We start from the raw sequence: 21269 nt of genomic DNA, 5'->3' as shown, positions 1-21269 counted from the left end.
AGAAGTAAAGGTATAGGATTCTGTTTACCAAAATGCTAGAAACAGCATGGGATTGGTTTAAAAGACGTCCGTGTGAGAGGCAGGGGAAGGGGGGAAAAAGATATCGTTCAGGTGACGTTTTACCAACTTATTCTATGTAAGTCTAACTTTCTAGTCACTCCTCAGTTACTTTTGCTTTACAGTCACTTTAAAACAATGATTCATCCCCATGTCAGCAATCGGAACTCAGCATTCAGGAGAACTGAACTCTTATTTCTTTATATTTCGACAATGCTTATACATGTAGAGTCAGCAAAGCAAATCACAGGTAGCCCTCATCAGCCTACCTTCCATAGGACCATTACCCCATAGGATTTAATGTGCTTCAGGGTGATTTCTACTATGCTTACATGCATCGCTTATTCAGCAAAGTTTAATCTGCTCTGCTAATATTTCAGAGGCAACATTCCAAGCTTTTCGCTGCCTATGCACCATGCAAAATAAATCTAAATTGCTTGCCCTACTGAAAGATATCCAGTGTGTAGTAACCTACTCCAATAGTAATTTATTTGGGATGATCGAATATTTCTTTACCATATCCCACTCCTTGCCCCTCAGTATGTGAAACTGTTCCTGACTTTACTCTCAACCTTTGCTCAGTAGCAGCAGTGGGGGCCATTGCAGAGAGGCCCTTTTCCAGCTGTGGCCCTCTCTACCTGCTTACCCGGGCCTGGACTCTGAGTCCCTGCCTCCAGTGGTGAAGAACTGACCCTACTCTGGGGAAGGCAACAGCTGATGGGTTGCTGATGGAGTGGATTGATGACTTTGGCCCTCAGGACAATATTTGTTAGGGAGAGAAATTAGTCTCATGGGAAAGTTTTGCATCAGAGTGGTAGTTGCTGATACTTTTATAAGTATTAGGAATAACAAATTTAGTGACTGATTTTGGTTAATGGGTTTTGTATTTTTACACTAGCTTGACTTGTAGGCTGATTGTAAATGTTGAATTCTACTTGCTGTTAGCCAGTTTGAATAGTTTTTTTAAACCCTAAAGGTGGAATATCAGTTGTAATTGTATTGTATTTCATGCTCCATTCCTTTCACTTATTTTACCCTATTTGTTATTCTTATATTCCCTGCTCTGTGCTGTCTCTATGCTTTCTCAGATTGTGCTATGAATGCCCTGAGCTGCATCTCCTCCTGTGCTAGCTCTCCTATGTGCTTCTCTACCATTGTGCCTCCCCAGGTCCAACATGCTACAAAGAAAGCAGAATGTAATCAGTGATGACACATATGAATTACTTCTGCCATCTGTGCATCATTTTTTAGAATATCGAGCTTGACTCACATACTGTAATGTGAGTTTTTGTCGTAATTGGCAGGAGCGATGATGGATGTCCTCATCAAAGCAGTATACTACAAGAATCACCACCACCACGGCTTCCTGCTAGAGAAACCCCCTCATGTCACAAATACTCGCAAACGTCTAATTTCTAAGATGCTTTGATGTGTCATTTGTTAGATTATATGTCTCAGGTGGCCTTGGCCAATGACTTTATAAAATTACCGTACTGGTATCCCTTATCTAGTAGATGCTCCGTTGCTTACATTTGCTATAAGCTTACACTGAGAAGAACTTATAAATACATATGTGTAAAAAAAAAAAAAAAGGTATATTGTATGCTTTGGAAAGCCTGAGTGAATATTTTAACGCAGGGAAAAGGATACTTCCAATTAACAAGCTTATTAATTAAATTGCCGATTAATTTCTGCAAATGTGAACTTCGATTATTTTCACTGAAGCTGATATCATACCTGTGCTTTTAGGGAGGTACAGATATACCTCCATCCAACAAAATGGCAGCAGCCTCAGGACCCTTTGGCACCATCTTTAACAGAGTACCAGCAGGGCAGGAGCATCTGCTAATCGCTCCTGCCTCATGAAGATGCTTACAATTGTGGGTAAGCTTGGCTCAGGTTAAGTAGGGGCAATGGGGCCCTGCATGACTGTCTTTTACTTTTAGAATCACAATGTTTGCAACTGGGAGCTGGGAACCGGGGCTGGCTGTTACTGCCTTTTTTTAAAAATTAAAAAGAAGAAAAAAAAACCAAAAAGAAAGCATGAAATTGTGTTCACTTTTTCCATTCCATTTTCTGAAATGAAACGAAACAGAATGCTTTCAAATGAAAGCACATCCCTATTGTTTTGAAAGAGTACACTCAGATCAAACTATCATGCCACCTGCTATGCAACGTCTTCTGTTTGCTGAACAGTGCATTATTATTTTTGAAATCAAACTATGGGGTTGATGTAATAAAGTGTGCCCAACCTAGTGCACAGCTTAATAAGTGGATGGATGCATGTTTTGGACACGTGTCCATAACCCCCAATGCAATAAAGGGATCAGCGCATCCAAAACACGGGTCCAAACTCCACCGTAGCTAACAGCGCTCATCACATGTACGTTCCATGTAGATGAGGCTATTAGCTGTTACCCTGCGATGCAATAAATTACTGCTCACCCAACAGGCCCTTGTTGATGCTGAAGATTTAAGGCTAGCCCCGGAGCAGGTGTTAAGCCTTGCCGCATGTCAAGGGCTCACAAAAAAACAAAATTTCCTGCTTTGTCAGAGGAACCACAGAAAGCCTCATCATGCTCCAGGCCATGTATATTGTTCGTGTACAGTTTGCTGGTAGCGGGATAAAATGGATGCTCATAATGAGCGTCCGTTTTCCAAACCCACATATAGCAAAGCAAAGACCTGCAAAGAAAGACACCCAAGGTCAGCTTTCATTATCATCACTCACTGTTCGACCTTGTGGAAGTTACTTATCTCCTCAGTGACGAAACTTAGGTTTTGTTGTCCCTACTGGAAAAAGTATACAATCGCATATTACTATGAATGTGCATTACATTGTCACTAATGTCTGTCATTGCTATGCCACTCCATAATATATCGGGCTTGGTAGTGTGTCCGTCAGTGCTCGCGCATGTTCCCCAGCCCACCGATAGATGGCGCAGGCGGCTCAAACACGCTGTACAGTGACCATGTCACAACACCTGCTACTCCTGGGGGAATTCAGCGCTACTGAGGAATGCAGATTTTGCACAGAATTCCTCCTTCCCGCAGATTTCCTCCCTCACCTCGCCGGAAGACTATTCAAAACCGGAAGCACAGCAGCCATCGCGGGACAGGCAGAAAATAGCAGAGACCCCGGCATGCCGCGAACGGAGCACGTCCCGCGGCACACGCTCCATTCACGGCGAAGATGAAGGCCCAGCGCGCCGTTCGCAGTGAAAAGGGAAGGGCCCCGTGTGTCGCAATCAGCACGCCCGGGCCTTCATCTTCACCGCGAATGGAGCGTGTGCCGTGGGACGCGCTCCGTTCGCAGCATGCCGGGATCTCTGCTGCTATTTTCTGCTCAAGGCGAAAATGGAAGAACCCTGCGTGCTGTGAACGGCACGCAGGACCTTCGTCTTCGCCATGAACGGCGTGCTGGGCCTTCATCTTCACCGCAAATGGTGTGAGTCCCGTGCCATGCCGGTGAAAGAGAATGTGTGTCAGGGAGGGGAGGGTAGAAGATAGCAAGAGGGTGTGAGAGAGAGCATGGGGTGGGGGATGCCGGTGAGAGAGAATGTGTGTATGAGAGAGGGGGGTGACAGAGAGCATGGTTGGTAAGAGGGGGGTGGGGGGGTGTGAGAGAGAGCATGGGAGGTAAGAGAGGGTGGGTGGGGGGATGCTTGAGTGTGGATTTCAGAGAGAGGGAGCCTATATGAGGGAAGGGAGATGCCGGTGAGAGAGAATGTGTGTATGAGAGAGGAGAGGGGGTGTGGGAGGAATGCGAGAGACAGCTTGGTAAATAAGCTTTGCCAGCCCTGGCTTTAGCAAATGTGCCTCCACGTCCCTTGCCCTGGGTGAAAACAATTTAGTTTTTCCTTTTCAGCTAACGCTTCCATATGTGCATCAGAATCGCATAGAGAAAGTATGGAGGTTTACTTTAATACAGCACTGCAGGATTAACTTTTCCTTAAGATTGCGGGAGTTTTATTTTACATGTGGCTATGGTCGACGCCTGCGTCTAAAACATTCTTAATGTTTTTTATTTTCGTGTTTATAAATATATGTATAGCAGAGGATTTTTAGCACCAAAAAATTCCATTTTCCTCAGACCAGTTTCAGGCTCTTAACCTGATTTTCTGGGCTTAATCCTCTTCCTGTTGAAATCAATAACTACATTGTGATATTATGATTCATGTTCAAGGTCCAACCATAGAAAATTCGGGGCTACAGGCTGCTCTTTTACTGCCTTTGTTGAAAGACGATCCCTCGACGTGTGCAAAGGCACAGTGGGCTGTTTAACTATATCTTCACTGTTCTCGTGTTTCGGTAAATCCAGAAACTGAAGCTATAGACTTGTGTTATTGTAAAGTACTTTTATAGTCATGAGTGAAGCGTTTGAGCAAGGCTTGCAAAAAATTAAAGCTGTTGATTTTGCAAGGCTTGGAGCCCAATGGGTAGAGGGGTTATTTGCCATAAATTTCATATATTATTTATAAGAGAGCAAATAAGAACAGCCACATAACCCTTTCGTTATTAATCTATTTTATCTCCTAGGCAGAAAATATACTTTACGTGATTTGAATCTATATTAGTGCTAACTTCCATCTTAAAAACAAAACCCAAGCAAAAAACAGCACCCTTGTGCAAAACGTGCTCTTGGATTTTTATCCAGAACCTGAATTTAAGACTTGAGCAGAGGTTCTAGAGTAGCAATCAAAAAAGGTCGCATTCGTCATAGCTGCATTCAGGCCAGCTTTGCCCTGGAATGAAACTGGGACTGAGCGTGCAGGGCCCACCATAGACCGGTGCCTCATCGATCTTCATTCTTGGGGAAGGTCTTCTGCTCCGGGGCCTGGCCGGGCCTGGAGAGGCTGCATTCGCAGCACCTAGGAAGGGGGGTGATGCTGAAGATGCCGAGGGACCGGATATTTGCAGGGGTTCTGGAGAGAGCCCAGGTGAGTGGCCCCCAGCCGAGGATTGTTGCTGCAGCGACTGCACTAAAGTGAGTTGGAAGAGGATGTAGAATAGGGAAAAATGATCCCTGGGTAATTGCAAATGAAGGCTCGAGCTCCCGGATCCCAGCTTTGAGTCCAATTCAGGTGGAAGCCCAAGGCAACAGAAAGAGACTGCCAGGTGAAAAGAAAAAAAAAATCTGTATGCACATCTACAAAATAAATTCATTGGACAATTTGATGAATCCAGAAATGATTAATATTGTGAAACTATTCAGAAAGCTTTGTTTTTTTAAGGAAAATTCCTAGAAAGTTGAAAAAAGATCCAAAAATCCATGTCAAATTAAAAAAAAACCTTCTGAAGTAGATTTCATCCATCAGATTCACTTTCCAGTTTCCTTTGTACTTTATCCGGTTCCATGTGGGTAATATTAGTGGCATTCTCCCATTGGATTTGGGAGAAAATCCAGAATTTCTACTGAGCTCGAACTGGCAAGATATCTGTCTGGTTCCAGATGGACTGCAAACTGTTTGCAGCTCTCCACATAGGACAGAGGTTCCTAAACCTGTACTAGTGAGCCCAGATCCTGTGGCATTCTCAGGATATCCAAAGTACATGTGAACGTGATAAATTTGCATGCAATGGAAGCCCTGTATATGCAAATTACCTTATGCATAGGTAGAGACCCTTTGGGACTCCACTAGATGACCCTAGCTCCTAGGCCTTTCGTTACCAGCTTAGCACCTCCCCCAGAGGCTTGCTAGAATGGATAGCCCGGGGGGGGGGGGGGGAGGGAGGGGTTAGGAGTGGAGTAGGTTTGATTTTGGATGGAGAAGGAGCAGTTACAGTGTGCTTTCCAAATTTAGGGCCCCAGCCAGAATAAGGAAGGAGAGAAACTGCCGTGTCAGGTCTTGGTTATAGACTGGAGGGAAGAGAGGTATAGAGAGAGATTTTGTCCTTTTGCTACATTTTTGTGAGGTTTTTATATTCTAGACCTGTGCTTTCCAGGAGGCAGAAATCCCCTTCTCCAGAAGTGCAGGAGGGATCTGTATACCCCTTCACCCCATTAAGAGGAGCTTGCAGAGCCCAGCAGTTGAAAGATTTAGCATTCCTTTGCCAAGATTTTATTTTTCATCTAGCGGGAAAATATTTTTATGGCCTCTCCCCCTTCCTTAACCAGAGTTGGAAGCTTTGAGATCTTTTTCCAGAAAAGGCCTTTCCTCCTGGAAGGTCTACAAAATTTGGTATGAAGAGGTATGAAGAACATCCGGAGACCCCCAACGGAGGATGCAGGACACAGGCCAGTTGAAGTTCAGGAGTGCCCTCTGGACATCAGGAACTGTGGAGAAGAGGACATGTGCCATCTTAGGATATATATTCATACCACACCATGGATGATACAACAGTTCCAAGGGACATTTCCACAGAGGCACAACTTAAACCTGTGCTCCCATCAGGATGAAGAACCTGGATGTAACTGTACACTTTATTATTGGCTCCTATTGATTCTTTTAAAAGAAATCACAGTAAACTTTATTTTGAACACCCGTTCAGCAAGTCCTGCCTGTTTTGTGAAGGCACCTGTCCCAAAGAGCTATGGTAACAAACACACACAGTAAAGATTTCCAGTGCCTGGGCCCAAAAGGTTAGCCTCTCCCACACAGAAGAGAATCCACCCCTTGGAGACAGAGCAGAGAAGATAGTCCTGTTTAATAAATTATTTTATGGACCCTTAGGATACCTTGGATTCCAGAAAAAAAGGGTTACACATTTTCATTGTTGATATGTGAAAACTTGACTGGCTGTGGGGTTGCCGGGATAGGTTTGGAATCCCCTGACATATGACAGCTTGACACAATAGCATGACTTCCAGTTATTGCGATATATCACAGAATGCCGCATGGCACACCAACGGGATTATTAAATGATTGTGTTGCTATAGTAAATTGAAGATTTTAGTTTTTTACAGCAATTTTGTAATATTTATTTATTTTATTTATTTATTATTTTTATTATACCGAGTTTCATGATAGGAATCACATCAACCCGGTTTACAATTAACAATGTGAGTAAAGGCAGAGAGTAACATAGTAAAACATTTCCCAATTCAACGTCACATATAGAATGAAACTTAACAGATATAATAACAATATTTAGGATGTGAGAAAGTTACAAAAAACAAGGAAAAATAACTAGGATCTGAAAGGGGGAGGAAATTGAAGGAAGAATATTAACATTTTAGCCAACTGTTTTAATATATTTTAATATACTGGAAAAATCAGCTCTGAGAAGTGCTAGAGATCCTACCTAATTTTAAAACGAGTGCATGGGCACCACTAAACACTGGAATTTTAAATGGCCGCACAAGTGCGTGCATGCTATTTAAATTATACCTAGCACGCGTATGAGAGCTCCTAATTTTAAGCAGTTATGCGAGGAAACATTATTCACGTATCTTTCCCTAAGACTTGTTGGCTTTTACATGCGCAAGTGAGCACGTTTTAAAACATTCAAGCATAAAGGAAATAACCAGTTTGACCACTTAGTCCACCAGTTTGCCCAGTCTATCTCTAGGTCATAAAGATCCCCATGGTTCTTCAACCTGAACTCTCCCCAGTTTGCCCAGACTCATCACCTATTCAGTATTTGCCTATTTAAAAATTCTATCCTGGCTCACACCTGATAAGCACAGAAGTAGATATCTGCAGGTGACAGTCCAACACGCGCTTTGTTCACCAGTTTTAAAATCGAGATTTACGAGCGTAAATGTTGGCCACATCCTGGAACACCCTGACCCGTCCCAACACGCCCCTTTTTTATACATGTTCTGCAGCTCTCGCCCAAGCATATACACACAGAATTTGCTGGTTTTAAAAGAGTTGCTCATGTGTATGGGCCTTTTTACATGTACAACTCTTAACATTTATCTCTTAGTTTCTTCAAATCATATGGAAAAAGCCTACCCACCACTAGCGATCCTTCCATTTTTTTGTTTTTGACCCATTAGTTTCCTCCTGCTCCTTTGCATTTCTGGCTCAATCAGAGCCAGCCTTTAATAGGCTACAGCACCAGAAGCCTTCATACATAACTAACTGGTGGGGGAGGGACAGGACAGAAGGCAAATCCCTCTATATTTATCTACCCCTTCCAACTCAGTATATTCATCCCAATGACAGTCTTTAGCCACAAAACATGGTGCTTCCAGAAGTTGGATAGCACAGACCCTGAGTCTAGCTACTAGGTGTCGACAATGAGCAGTAGCTAAAACTCCATCCCCCATTCCTCAAGGCCCATTAACATTTCCCCTGCAACATCCCCAGCTCTGACAGGCCTGTAAATCAAAAGCCTTGCTCAGGAACTGAGCTTACGTTTCTTGATGGCAGCGTGCGACACTTGGAAATGAGCCATTAAGCTAGCTCCATGTTACTTCCATGTGAAAATATAAATCTAGAACTTATCAAGAAGAAAAGCAAAGATGCTTTGCTTTCCTTTACACTAAAGAAAAGAACATAATATGAAGAAGCGCCATAAAAAAATATGAAGAAATGTAAGAATGTAGCCTTAGAAAACGGGGAAAACAATATCCAAGGGATGTTCTTTTTAATGGCTGGTTGCAGGGCAGTTCTACAGAAGACAGCTCACTTAGGCATCAGGCAGAGGTGCCAGTTCATGTCCCATGACTGAGACAATTCATGCTCCTGATCAGCAAAGCAATAATTCATTAAAGTGAATGGAAGAAAATTGCAATTAGCTTCAGTGAATTTCTGCCTCTTGGAACACAAGCTGCTTTTGAACGAGTGGTTCTGGTTGGCTGACAGGTGTTTCTAAACCGTCGCTAAGTAACCAGCCATAAATGAAATAGTTGACAAGGTTATGAAAGGTTGAAAACTCCAGCTGGGATTGGTTAATCCAGCCTAAAACAGATTAAAAGGCATGCACTCTCCAATTTTTGCAATGCTAATATTGAAGCATGAAAACATCATGAAAGATTATTTTGCTTCTTATGGATTTTTATTTAGTATTGACATTAGCTTTTGAAAACTGAAATGCAAACTATCACACAATGCATTATCATATACAGATGCATAGGCACATGATCACCCTTCTACATATTTGGTTTACATAGAAACAAGAAGGCAGAAAAAGACCATATGGCCCAGCCATATAATTTATCTGCTCTTACTATTCCATTCACTCCCTCAGAGATCCCCTGCATTTATCCCATAAATTCAGGTGCTTTTTGTCTCCATAATCTCCACTGAGAGGCCGTTACATGCATTTACTACCCTCTCTATAAAGAAATATTTCCTAATATTACTCCTGAGTCTAACAGTCTAACCCCTTTCACCTTTATCACATGACACCTTGTTCTAGATCCTCCTTTCCATTGAGAGAGGCTCGCCTCTTATGCATGGAAAACTTTGAGATGTGTAAATGTCTCCATCATATCTTCCCTAACTCACCTTTCCTTTTATAACATGCGCGCATTGTCTGCATGTTATAAAATTGGCACGTCCATGAGCGAACGCCAGATCCACGCACCCATGGATGCATACACATGGGTCTTAAAATCGACTCCATAATGTATAAGGATGAATAAGAATTGTTGACAATGGAACAGTAAACTTTAACAACATTTTTAATGTATGTTGCATCTCAACATCGCATAAGGTAGATCACTGTTGTGAATTTGTACATACATTTGCTTTTTGGGTTAATTTCTATCTAATCTTGTTGTGTCACCAGCAGTTATAACAGAGGAGTTACCTTTTAATTGAAGAAATAAAAAACTTGTACATGATTATTTGTGTTTGTGATGATGTCTTCGGGATCCATAAGAAATACTGTATACTGAGGATTTGTTTGTATTTGTTCTTACTGCTAATAAAAATGTTGAAACATTATTTAAGAAATAAAAAATTCTAGTCTTTTAAATTTGTGAAATATTCTCATGCTACAGAAGAAAAAGCAACATTTTAGAAAACAATTTTCAAAGAGAATTTCTTCTAGTCTCTCATGTATGGGAGTTTGTTACTTATGTACCGGTCAAACTGGTATATTCCAACTACCTGGTTGGGAATCTTCTAGGGAGATGCTAGGAGATGGCAGTGTTTGTGTGTGTGTGTGTGTGAGTGAGAGAGAGAGAGAGAGAGACAGAGTGTTTTGTCTGTGTTAAGTAGGAAGAGGGAGGTAGTATATATCGAGAGTAGAAGGAAAAGGTTGTGTGTCAGCAGCTGTTTCCAATGATGACAGTCCAAAAGATGCAGTTACCTGTAGAGCAAGATTAAATTCTGGGGAGGATTATAGCATCAATCCTGTTGGATCTTCCTGGCCTGGAGGATTAACTGCATCATCCTAAAAGTGAGTATCGTGAGGTTTTGTATTGCACCAATAGGCTAGGAAGAGCTCATCAATTAGCACAGTGAAAGTAAGTTTTTCTGGAAATTATATACCCGCTTTAAGTTGTCACCTGCGAAAGTGTTATCAATTGGAAGATAACATTTGTTAAAGTTATCATCATGAATAACTATGGGAAAGCATTACAAGTAGATTTTAAAAGTGTTGCTTGCGCAGATACGACCCTAAACACGTGTATGTGGGCCATGGGCGAACAACGCAAATTTTAAGAAGCCAGGAAGAACGAGCATACATACCTGTGCGAGCATGAAGAATAAGGAGGCAGAAAAGGGGTTGGACATGGGCATTCCGGGATGTGGCCAAGACTTATGCATGTAATGCCCGAATTTTGCAAGGCTGAACATGGCAATGCATGCCTTGTTACCTGAGTAACTTTACTACTGGTCCTGATGAGGCTCAAGTCCTGAACACCAGGAGTGGGAGAGAGAGATAATATGATACTCTATATATCTCCCACTGTAAAATGGGTGCTTTCAATTCAGGGTGGGTTTTGAGGCTGGGGCAGTGTTACATTAGTCTGCCTAAGGCACAAGGGTCTGTAGACCTTTGTAACACTGCCCCTCCAAAACCCACCCTGAGTTGAAAGTGCCCCTCTTACAGTGGGAGATATATAAAATGTCAGATTGTCTCTCTAACAGAGTCTCTTTCTCTCTCTCTCTCTCTGTGCATAAAGGCTCCACATATACGTGTGGCAGGAATATTTTTAAATGATATGCATGTACTAGCATGCACGATATAAAATTAAACTTATTTTTGCTCACAGGCCCAATATGTGTATTTATGGGTGCACGCACCCTCCTTTTAAAATGTACCTGTTAGTGAATAAGTAAAGGAAGATAGTTTGGACCTCATCATGTAGCATCAGTTCGTTGACAGAGAGACAAGTAGAGATCACCCCAGATCCACTTCTAGAATCGCAAGACCATGTAGATATTGTTGAACCCAGGTAACACTAATCTTATAGTAAGCATCTGCCAAATTTCTCTTTTCCAAGTCTCAGCAGCATGCTCAGGAAATGAAAACTGACCCAGGATGAAGCAAATTTTAATGGGATACAGGCTATATCTCTAAAACATTTAGGTGACTGTGGTTAGGATCATTTACTGTATTTGAATGTTAGAACAGTTTACTTTACTTCAGTTTTGGATTAGGAATAAAGTAGACGAAAGTTACCTGGCTTCCTCATAAATATAAGCGTAGAGCATGTTTGTTGCTAGTCTGCTCTTACAAACACCATGCCTTTCATAATTATATTTTAGTAACAAATACATTTTGTGATGATACTAATTTAGACATTCAATTCTTTTCAGCAATCTGACTTTTTTAAAGTAGGCTGCATGTATAATAAAGCTCACTTTGTAAAAATTAGGCCTTCAGTTTATTATACAGTTATCGATTTACATGTTCAGTTCAACAGAGTAAAATGCACTGGGACTTCTTAAAGATGCTGACAATTAGATAATAGTCTCCTTTCACTGGCTGATATCATCTGGAGCTCTGTACAGACTGGACAGACATAAATATATTCTCAGTTTTAAACCCCCTTTTCCATTTTGTATCTTGTGGGCCAAGACATTTCTAAATATGATACATCACATGCACAAAGTTATTTAGACCACACCACTGGATAATGGTGTGATTAGCACATGAGAGAGCTGGAAACCCAGGATGGAATCCTTTGTTGCCAATTCCTTCCCTATTTACCTAACCAACACTCTCTTCTCCTTCTATCATTTCTCTAATTATGATCCTTTCAGTCCCCAGTCTACAACTGCCACCAATTACTACACATATACCCACAGAAATACTTGATGCGTTAGTACATAACATAATTGTAGCCTCAGCAGCACACTCCTCTATGCTTACTGCTTCTGAGTTAATAGAGGCAGTATTTTCAAAAACTGATTCTGAGGTAGAATCTTGTTTGGGATTCCCTGAATCAGAATATATTGACGAGCTAGTAACTGAAGAAAGTTTGGGAGCATTAGTCAGTAGGGTCTTGGCCTCTAGTAAGGTAATAGATGATACTGATAGTGTCGAGAACAATCCTCAGGAACAGAAGACAGTGCAGACAGAGTGTGTGAGTGATGCCCCTGGCCTTTTTCTTCACAGTCCACCCTCAACTTCAACTCAAGTGCCAGCATCAGTCCTCAAGAATTCAGAGAAGAAATTGTGCAAGAAATCCCTGGTCTGGAATCACTTTAAAGTGAGGGAGGACCCAAGTTTTACTCAGTGTATTCATTGCAGTAAGGACATCAGCCAAGGGAAAGTACTAAACGTCCAACAAACACTGGTATGCATCACCTACAGAAGCAACACTGCAGAAGCAGTGGCATCCCTAGCCCTAATCTGAAATTGCTGTTTCAGCAAAATCAAATAGGCACCTCTGTATCTGGGTAATTAGTGAAAGAGCTGGATTGTCAATTCAGATTTAATTGCACAACTTGTTAGCTGATACATTCCTTGAAACCCCATTTTATCTTTCAGAGTGAAGCAAAGTACAGATTCAAAGATATATACAATCTTTACTAAGATGCTAAAATGTAAGCTGCAGGTTGAGAATGAAAATTGGCCCCTAAATTAACATGCATCATTTTCTATTTAATCCCCTCCCCACACTGTTTCAGGCACCATCATTAGAGAAATGTGAAAGAATTGACTATTTACTAGCAAAATTATATTCAACAATGTAGAAAATAATGAATAAACACTGGGGCTGCTAAAATATCATTAGTGTTTGTGAAGAGTTATACTGGATGGATGATATGACAAGGCATATGCAAATAATTCATCATAGCTAATTGCCATCCAAAGTAGTATATTTCATGCTATCTCTGGTCAGTGAAGGGTTAATATAACTGTGTTTATCATAAGAGAAAAGCCTTTTCCTTCAGATACACACACTTCACTGTGCCCAACTAATCCCTGAAGCATGGAGGTTTAAGATAATTTGTGGTGCAGCTGTCCTTTACTGGAACCTGAGCAAATTCTCCTGCACATGGTCAGCTGCAAGAACAAATGTCTCTAGCAAATGAAAAAACAAGATACTCAACCGCAGCCTTATGCTCATGGAAGGAGGGGGCACGTGAGCAGAACCGTTTTCATTGTTCAAGTCAAACTCCACAGCACGAATGGGTTTACTGCACGGCTTATGGCCAAGTGGAAGCAACGTGTCAGTGGTAAGAAAAGAATGTTGGTGATAGAAACCCCACTGATTGACATACAGAGGCTATCAAGTCATGGCACATCTAATATTTCACCCAAGAAAGCAAGATTAGAAAGAATAATCACCTATCCAAGAAAGAAACGAGCAACGCTTGCTTTTTTCAATCCTAAATTTGCTCTATATGACTCCAGGAAGCTAAACTATTGATTTGGTATGACCTAGTTCAGATTAAACTTAAAGGTCTCTGTCCTAGCTCCCCCCAGCTGTAGGGGAATAGAATTATGACATGCCTCAGGCTGGAGGAACCAAATGCTGACACTCATTTCAACTTCTGATTTCATTCTAAACTTACTGATTTAACCCAAATGGATTCTGGCTACATTTTTTGGACCTACTACCATGAAATGCTATCTAAGTTCATAAACACTCATGGAATTTCAGAAACGTTACTATTATTATTGGACAGAAGGTCAGATTGATAAAGTCAACAATTTTATAACCATTGTCCAAAAATGCATAATTAAGCTGTGGAATTAGTTGCCAGAGGATGTGGTGAAAGTGTAGCTGCATTTAAAAATGGTTTGGACAAGTTCCTGGAGGAAAAATCCATAAACCATTATTAAGGTGGCATTACAAAATTCCACTTCTTATCCCTGGGATAAGCAGCATGGAAGCTATCTACCCCTTTAACCCTGCAAGGAACTTGTGACCTGGATTGGCCACTGTTGGAAACAGGATACTAGGCTTGATATACTCTTGGTCTGACCCAGTATAGCAAGTCTTATGTTCTTGTTGCAGGTGGACTCATGGCCCACTTGCCAGTGAAAGCAAGAGCCCTTGGACCACGGCACAACCCCAGGGTGAGGCTCCAAGGTACCTGCTGTGGGAGGCGAGCATATTCAGGCATTGGCTGGAAAGAAGTTTTGAAGAAATAAGAGACTTGGAACACTCAGAGACCAGGAATACCCAGACCCTCCGCTGAACCTACATGCACAGGAGTGAGACCCAGCAACGCAATGTTGGTCTCAGGGGTAGTCCTCCAGCCACTTGAAAGCCCTTTTGGACCTGCCACTTGGGAACGGCATGTGCATCAGAACAGACAGAGGTCAAGGATGGAAGATGATTCTGAAGACAAGGTCTAGAAAAAGGCTCTGAAGACTTGGAACAGATGAAGGCACTAAAGACTTGGAACAGGTGAAGGCCCTGAAGATGGGATTTAGATGAAGACTTAGGTTCAGGATTGGGTTCTGGACTCAGACTCAGACAAGTTCAGGTTCAGGATTTAGATTCAAATTCAGGCCCCAGATTCAGGTTCAGGTTCAAGATTCAGGTGCGGATAGAGCCCTGCACCATAGCATGCCTAACACAGCTCATGAGCTGGTTACAGGTCATGCCAAATGTGTAGCAGACTCTGGTATTGGAACATGATGAAGACTTGGCACTGGAAACATGACAAAGACTATGGGAGAGTCCTGCACCTCTGTGCGCCCTACACAACCCGAGAACTGGTCGCAGACCACACTGAAGAGAACACACTCTGGACTTGAGACTTGGACCTGGACAGAAACATGTAAACATAGAAATGATGATAGAAAAGGACCAAATGATCCATCCAGTCTGCCCAGTAAGCTTATGATAGCACCAACCGTGCCATACAGGTCTCCCTCATAATGGAATCACCAGGGGGTGAAATCTTGTATGACATGGAAGCTAGACAAGGAACTCTGAAGACCGGGATCAGGATTCAGGAACTCAGAACCAGGGATGGGATCCTGGCATTTAAAAACAAGGGACTTCCAGAGACTTGACCAGTGAAGAAGGCAGGCTTTGTGCCACAAGGTGCCCTACACAACCCGTGGGCTGGTTGTGGACCATGATGCTAGCATGGCTGGAGAAGTGGATGAGAGAGAAAACAGGGAAGGCAGGACTTGAAGACAAGAACAGGAACATCAGGAACAACATCATGACCAAGACACAGGGACCATCGAGAGACCAGGAACATGGAATGAAGAACAAAGAGGAACTCCAATGAAGAACATGAAGGCCTTGAAGAAGAGAAGACTGGACCACCAAAGACTCCTGGAACAGAACTCCAGGAGCAGGACAACTCCTTGCAAAGGCCTTTATAGGGCAAGCAGGCTGATGTCATCAGAAAAGGCTGCAGGGCTTTTCCTGCCACGGGCCCTTTAAATTCTTAGGAGAGGCATGTGTGTCTAGAGAGGCAGTGCGCCATAAAGAGGAATGTCAGCAGCTTTTCCAGGCTGTGCAGGAACAGAAGCCGGCGGTGGCACTTAGCCATGAAGATGGCCTCAGTAGTGGCTCCTGGCTGTGAACAATGGCGGCATCACCAGCCGAATCAGAGCAGAACATGGCGTCGGCATCAGGGGTGAGTGAGCTGCCTGCAAGCCCGTCCTGTGATGGTATTTACAACAGTTCTTATGTTCTTATGAGTCAAATTCTGTTTTTAACTTAAATGTCACAAGAATCTGTGCACAATCAATTCACCCATCGCTAATTATAATGTATTTGTAAATATGGGGAGGTAAATTTTCATTCCCCTCACAATACTTCCCTGCAGGCTCTACAGACTGATTTGCAAAGGGAAACTCCCCACTGAGAAGTACTTTTCCCCACACTGGAGGAACTAGGGGGAGGTAGCAATTTTTTTTATCTTCTTTTGGAGCAAAGGTATATAAAATGCCTAAATAAAATAAATAAATGTACAATAAAGGGGAAATTCTCTCCATTCAACTGCAAAGGATAAGGAAAACTGTGTTCCAGAACCTGAAATGCTGGTGTTCCAGAACCTGAAATGCTTCCTGCTTAAAGTGTCTATTAGAAATTCCTGCAGTAGGATGTTGACAGTTTTAGAACAGTGAGCGTTTGGATCCTATCAAAGTAAATATCTTTGATCAAATGATAATTGTATTTTTATTCTAACTTTACTTTACTTTATTTTTATTATTTTATTTTATATATATGCTATTTAACTGAATTTGTATTTTATTTTTACTTTTATTACTGTAAACCGCTTTGATCAATTTTGCATTGGTAAAATGGTATATAAATAAGTTAAATAAATAAATAAATAAATATCTTATTTCTAAACTATATTGCCTTCTGCTATCACATGAAGAGGATTAAGAAAATAAAGAGAGGGGATATTTAAGAGGGGGGTATGACAGATTTGAGTTGGGGGAAAATTTTTCACAATTTATCCATATGTTACCACACAGGAAAATGGGTATAAAATCCTGTATGCGCACTAACTGAAAATTGATTTTTTGTGAAAAAAAACTTTCCAAGTTACTGGAAATATTAACTCCCAAATACTTAAAGAAGTCCCGTGAGCATCTAAAGGGGTAGCATTTAAGTAAATCATCCTTAGCTTCTTTCCTAATATTCACTTCTAAGATTTCCGTCTTAGATGCATACATTTTAGAACACAAAAATTTACCAAAACTCTCAATCGTAGCCATACTGGCTTGCAACGAAGAGTATGGATCATGAACATATACCAAAATGTAATCTGCAAATAATGCTATTTTATTATCAGTTCCTGATTTTGAACAAAACCCCTTTATGTCTTTAAGTGCCTTAATGTTGGCTGCTAAAGGTTCAAGATCTATAGTGAAAAGTGGAGAAAGCAGACAGCCCTGCTAGTGCCTTTCCCCAAAGAAAAGGACTTGGAAACACAACTATTGACACAAACCTGTGTCTCGGGGTGAGAATACATACACTTCATTCAAGTTATGAAGTAATCTCTCCAAACTTAAACCTAGTTACATTCCATTCTACATGGTCGAAGGCTTTCTCCATATGGAGGCCATGAAAATTGTGTCTATGGGCCATATAGATAAGATTGATAGTCCTTTTCACATTATCAATCCCTTGTCTACCAATTACAAAATCCATCTGATCAGGGGCATTATATCTTTAAATCTATTTTCCAGCACCTTTGCCAAACTCTTAATATCATGGTTAAGTAACAATATACGTCTGTAAGAGCTACAGATTGTTGGATCTTTCCCCTCCTTAGGAATTACCACAATAGTTGCACATCTCATGGACCCTGATAATGCCCCCCACCCCTCCAGTGACACTTCATTTGAAGATATCTGCTAATTTAGGAAAAGGTAAGGCACATAGTGCTTATAGTAGGTCATTGTGAAGCCATCATTCCTGTGACTCTTTCCTGAACTCAGGGATTTAAGATCCCAATCTACTTCCTGACAGAAAGTTTGGTAAAGTTTTAGTTTTGCAATCTGTCTAGAACTACATAGTCTGAATAAGGCAGAATATAAATGTTTAAAATAAATGTGACCATGCAGGACATAGAAACACGTGCAGTGCAATGTTTCAGCTCCTGCTACTGAAGATAGTTGCTGGCGGGGGACTCCCGTCCCTGCAAGCAGGAGAAGAGGCAGCTGTGGAACTGGATGCTGAAGAGAGCAGCTGGCAGGACCCGTCCTCCCCGCCAGTGGGAGAAGAGGCAGTGGGATCGGCTGCTAAATGAAACCCTTTGGGGGGAGTGAGAGAGGGAAGAGGGTGAAGTGAAAGAAGGGGAGGGAACAAGGGAGAGAGGAGCGGGAGATGGTTGAACGAGAGGGTGGGAGGGGTGAGTGAGAGCGATGGGGGTGAACGATAAGGGTGAGAACAAAGTGGGAAGATGGGAGGGAATGAGAGGGAGAGGAAAGAAAGGGAGGGAAAGGGTGTGGAAAGAAGGAAATGAGAGGGAACAGAAAGGAAGCGAGGGGAAGGCATGATGAGAAAGGAGAAGAATGGGTGTGAGGGGAGGGAATGAGAGGGAATTGAAGTGAGGAAGGGAGAGAAGTGAAGTGCAGGGAGTGAGTGAATCGGAAGGAAGGGAGAGTGAAAGGGTTGACAGTGAAAGGAGGGGAGTAAATGAGATGAGGGAAGGCGGTGCGTCACATATGCACAGGAATGCATGCCCCTCAGGGGAAGGTGAAGGCAGGGAGCAGGGTTTCCAGGGGTGTGGCAGAGTTTCCCATCTTATGTGAAACCTAAAAATAGCTGTCACATTCCCAGGAGCCCTGCCTCCTCCCTTTCCCGGCCATTCCTTCCACCGCCCTCCAGCCCCTCTGCTCAGCAAGCTCTGAAGGAGGGGCCCCTGGAGCCTCCTGGATTTGAAATGTCCTATGTGGCCCTTCCTTTCGAAATGTTGGGGGACCCCTGCAGTATTCAGCACAAAGGACCTGCACGGAATCCTTTTAGATATTTTCTGAACATGGACAGTCTTATTTTGGTTCTCCTCTTTCCTACTGTAAATAAATACATTAATACATACATACTAGTTTAATCTTTACACGATGCAGTGCAAATCTATTCCAGCACGACGTGCCAGAAAGGTGGCTATGGACAGGCAGCAGAAAAGCAATATCAATAGGTTCATTCATTTATTCATTCATTATGAAATGCATCTAAAAATGTTGCAAAAAATGTAAAGTGCCCTATTTACACTGGCAAATCCTAATGAAAGCAGTACCTGCTCCTGATTATCCTCATTTCCCCCCTGCTGGTTCTCTCTCTTAACCTTGAGTTCTCAGACTAGCATCTTCAGGAATATGGGTCTTTCTCTTTGTTTTGACTTCTTCACCTTTAAGACTGACTTGTATGGTTGTTTGAAACTCGTGGTCAACCACAAGGGGCAAATTTAGGATTTTGCCACTTCTGGGCACTTTTGGTGTTTTCACTCCCCCCATCTTTTGCAAGGATCTGTTTCAGCGTAGCAGATGGCTGCTGAATGAGCTTCAGTAGAGCTGGAAGGTGGCAAATCTTAAGCCAGTCTGCTGCCCTAGGCACAAACATAATGGGTGCCTATTGACAAATCCAGGGCTGTCGACCACCAACAAAGAGAGGCTAGACTGATGTCACTAATTGCATTATTTCTACAACTACTGCAGGTTCTAAACATTTCAAATATTATTGAATGGCAGGTGCTAAATGCACCGAACCAGTCGATTCAAACCAAATAGAATTAATGGAATAAAAAACAGGTATGTTGTACACCTTGATTGGATGACAACACCTTGCCATTCGTCAACCGTTCTTCACAAGTCTTTAACTGCGCCAGAAAGGACCATCCAGAATGACTCGGCCTAGGGTAACAGCTACATCAATTGCGACAAATCATTAACCACTCCTTCTCACCCCGAAAATGGAATTTCATTTCTGCGCCGACTTAAGAACCCCGTTAAAGTCAAAGGAGGGTTAAGGCCACAGCAGCTGGTCTAAGGGAAGTCTGGCTTGCCCTGGGCCTTATCTCACAGTTATCCCGAGCTATTAACCGGCCACAATTACGAAACGTATCAGTTACTGCCATCTGTTTTTCAGGAGGCACTCATCGGATCCTGGCCAGCGAGAGGGGATTAAGCGGAGAAAGTCAGAAATGAGCAAACGCTTCTCCAGTATTCTGGTTGTACAGTCAGGGCACTCATCCTGTTCCTCGCAGGCACGGTCTGAAATCAGGGACAGCTGCAAAGAATTAGGCATAAAAGATAAACTGTGAAGACAGTTACAGAGCTGCTGTAATAAAGGAAATGCGTTTTTGCATGCAGCAGGGAGACACAGATAATACAGCCAGCATTTAACAATGTACACTTTAGACTTAAATACTGGGAGTCTTATTTTTGAAAGCTTTGTGCACAAATGGAAAGATACCCCCTGGACAGTAGGTGCCTAAATAGTTTTCAGATTTTCTCAATCTAAGTAAAATTTGCTAGGTATCTGCTCATTTGACTGAATAAACATTGGTACAGTACATACGTTAAACCTTCTTTCATAGCATTTGTACGTATACCTGGGGCTTTCTTTGAACCTTATTAACACCTGACAATTTTATAACCTTCAGAAAGCGGGTAGTTTAGAGACTGTACTAATTAAAAATACTTCTGCCATTACTCAGATCTTCTTCACAGTATATAACATAACACACATGGATGGGCACAAATTTGGGGGGGGGGGGGTTTCATATTTTTGTTTTGTTTGCTGTTCAAAGCAAAAGAAAGAAAAGCAAACAAATGATATTTAGAAAATGTTGGATACGGGCCCTCCCACAAATAAAAAAAAAAAAAATCATGACAATCTCCCCCTCAAAAAAAACTTCCCCCACCCAGTCTTTGACCCCGGTTATTCGGTCTTCACAGGGCAGGAGTGATCCGCAATCTCTGCTGCCCCACCCATGGAGGGGTAGACAATGCTGCTGGCTGACCTGGGCTGGCACCACGCGGAGAATCTGCCCTACAAGAAACTGTTTCTTCAGGCCCAGGGATGCTGCTGAGCTCCTGAACAGCAGCAGATGATCTGCCCAAGAAAGCTCTGCTTTATGAGTTATTTTGTGAGACGCACCATTTTGGGATTATCTGTGTGTTTCCGCCTACCCACTGACCCTTTCCGGGTTTGGCTCAGACTGTCCCTTGAATCCACCCCAGCTTTCCCAGCTCAATGCAAACTTAAAAACAAGCAAATAAATAAATAAATATCCCTAAACCAATAAAAGTTTTTTCACTGATGCAAACACTACAGTCAAGATTTTTCAGGTTATGAAAAAGCACAAAAAAATGCCTTGCACATTAATGGAGAATGTTTCTATTGACATGAACAGATTCTTTTTAAAAACCTTTTATGTATTCATTTAGAAATTAAATACACTTGCAAAACAAAAGCAATC

General features: G+C 42.1%; 1 protein-coding gene across 2 annotated transcripts in view; it reads left to right on the top strand.

Moving 5' to 3' along the window:
• Window positions 1-1749, top strand: part of SERGEF (secretion regulating guanine nucleotide exchange factor) — a 656301-nt gene extending 654552 nt beyond the window's left edge. For both annotated transcript variants that reach the window (XM_029582880.1, XM_029582884.1), the window contains one exon: window positions 1226-1749. Coding sequence is in view for 1 of the 2 variants with exons in the window: in XM_029582884.1 (XP_029438744.1) it covers window positions 1226-1257 (32 nt within the window). In the remaining variant the exon portion in view is untranslated. The remainder of the gene's footprint in view (window positions 1-1225) is intronic.
• The last annotated feature ends 19520 nt before the right edge of the window (window positions 1750-21269 follow it).

The sequence above is a fragment of the Rhinatrema bivittatum genome, chromosome 17, assembly GCF_901001135.1.
Source record: "Rhinatrema bivittatum chromosome 17, aRhiBiv1.1, whole genome shotgun sequence".
NCBI classification, from domain to species: domain Eukaryota; kingdom Metazoa; phylum Chordata; class Amphibia; order Gymnophiona; family Rhinatrematidae; genus Rhinatrema; species Rhinatrema bivittatum.
The sequence above is the reverse complement of the archived record's forward strand: the minus strand, read 5'-3'. Positions and strand labels throughout refer to the sequence as shown.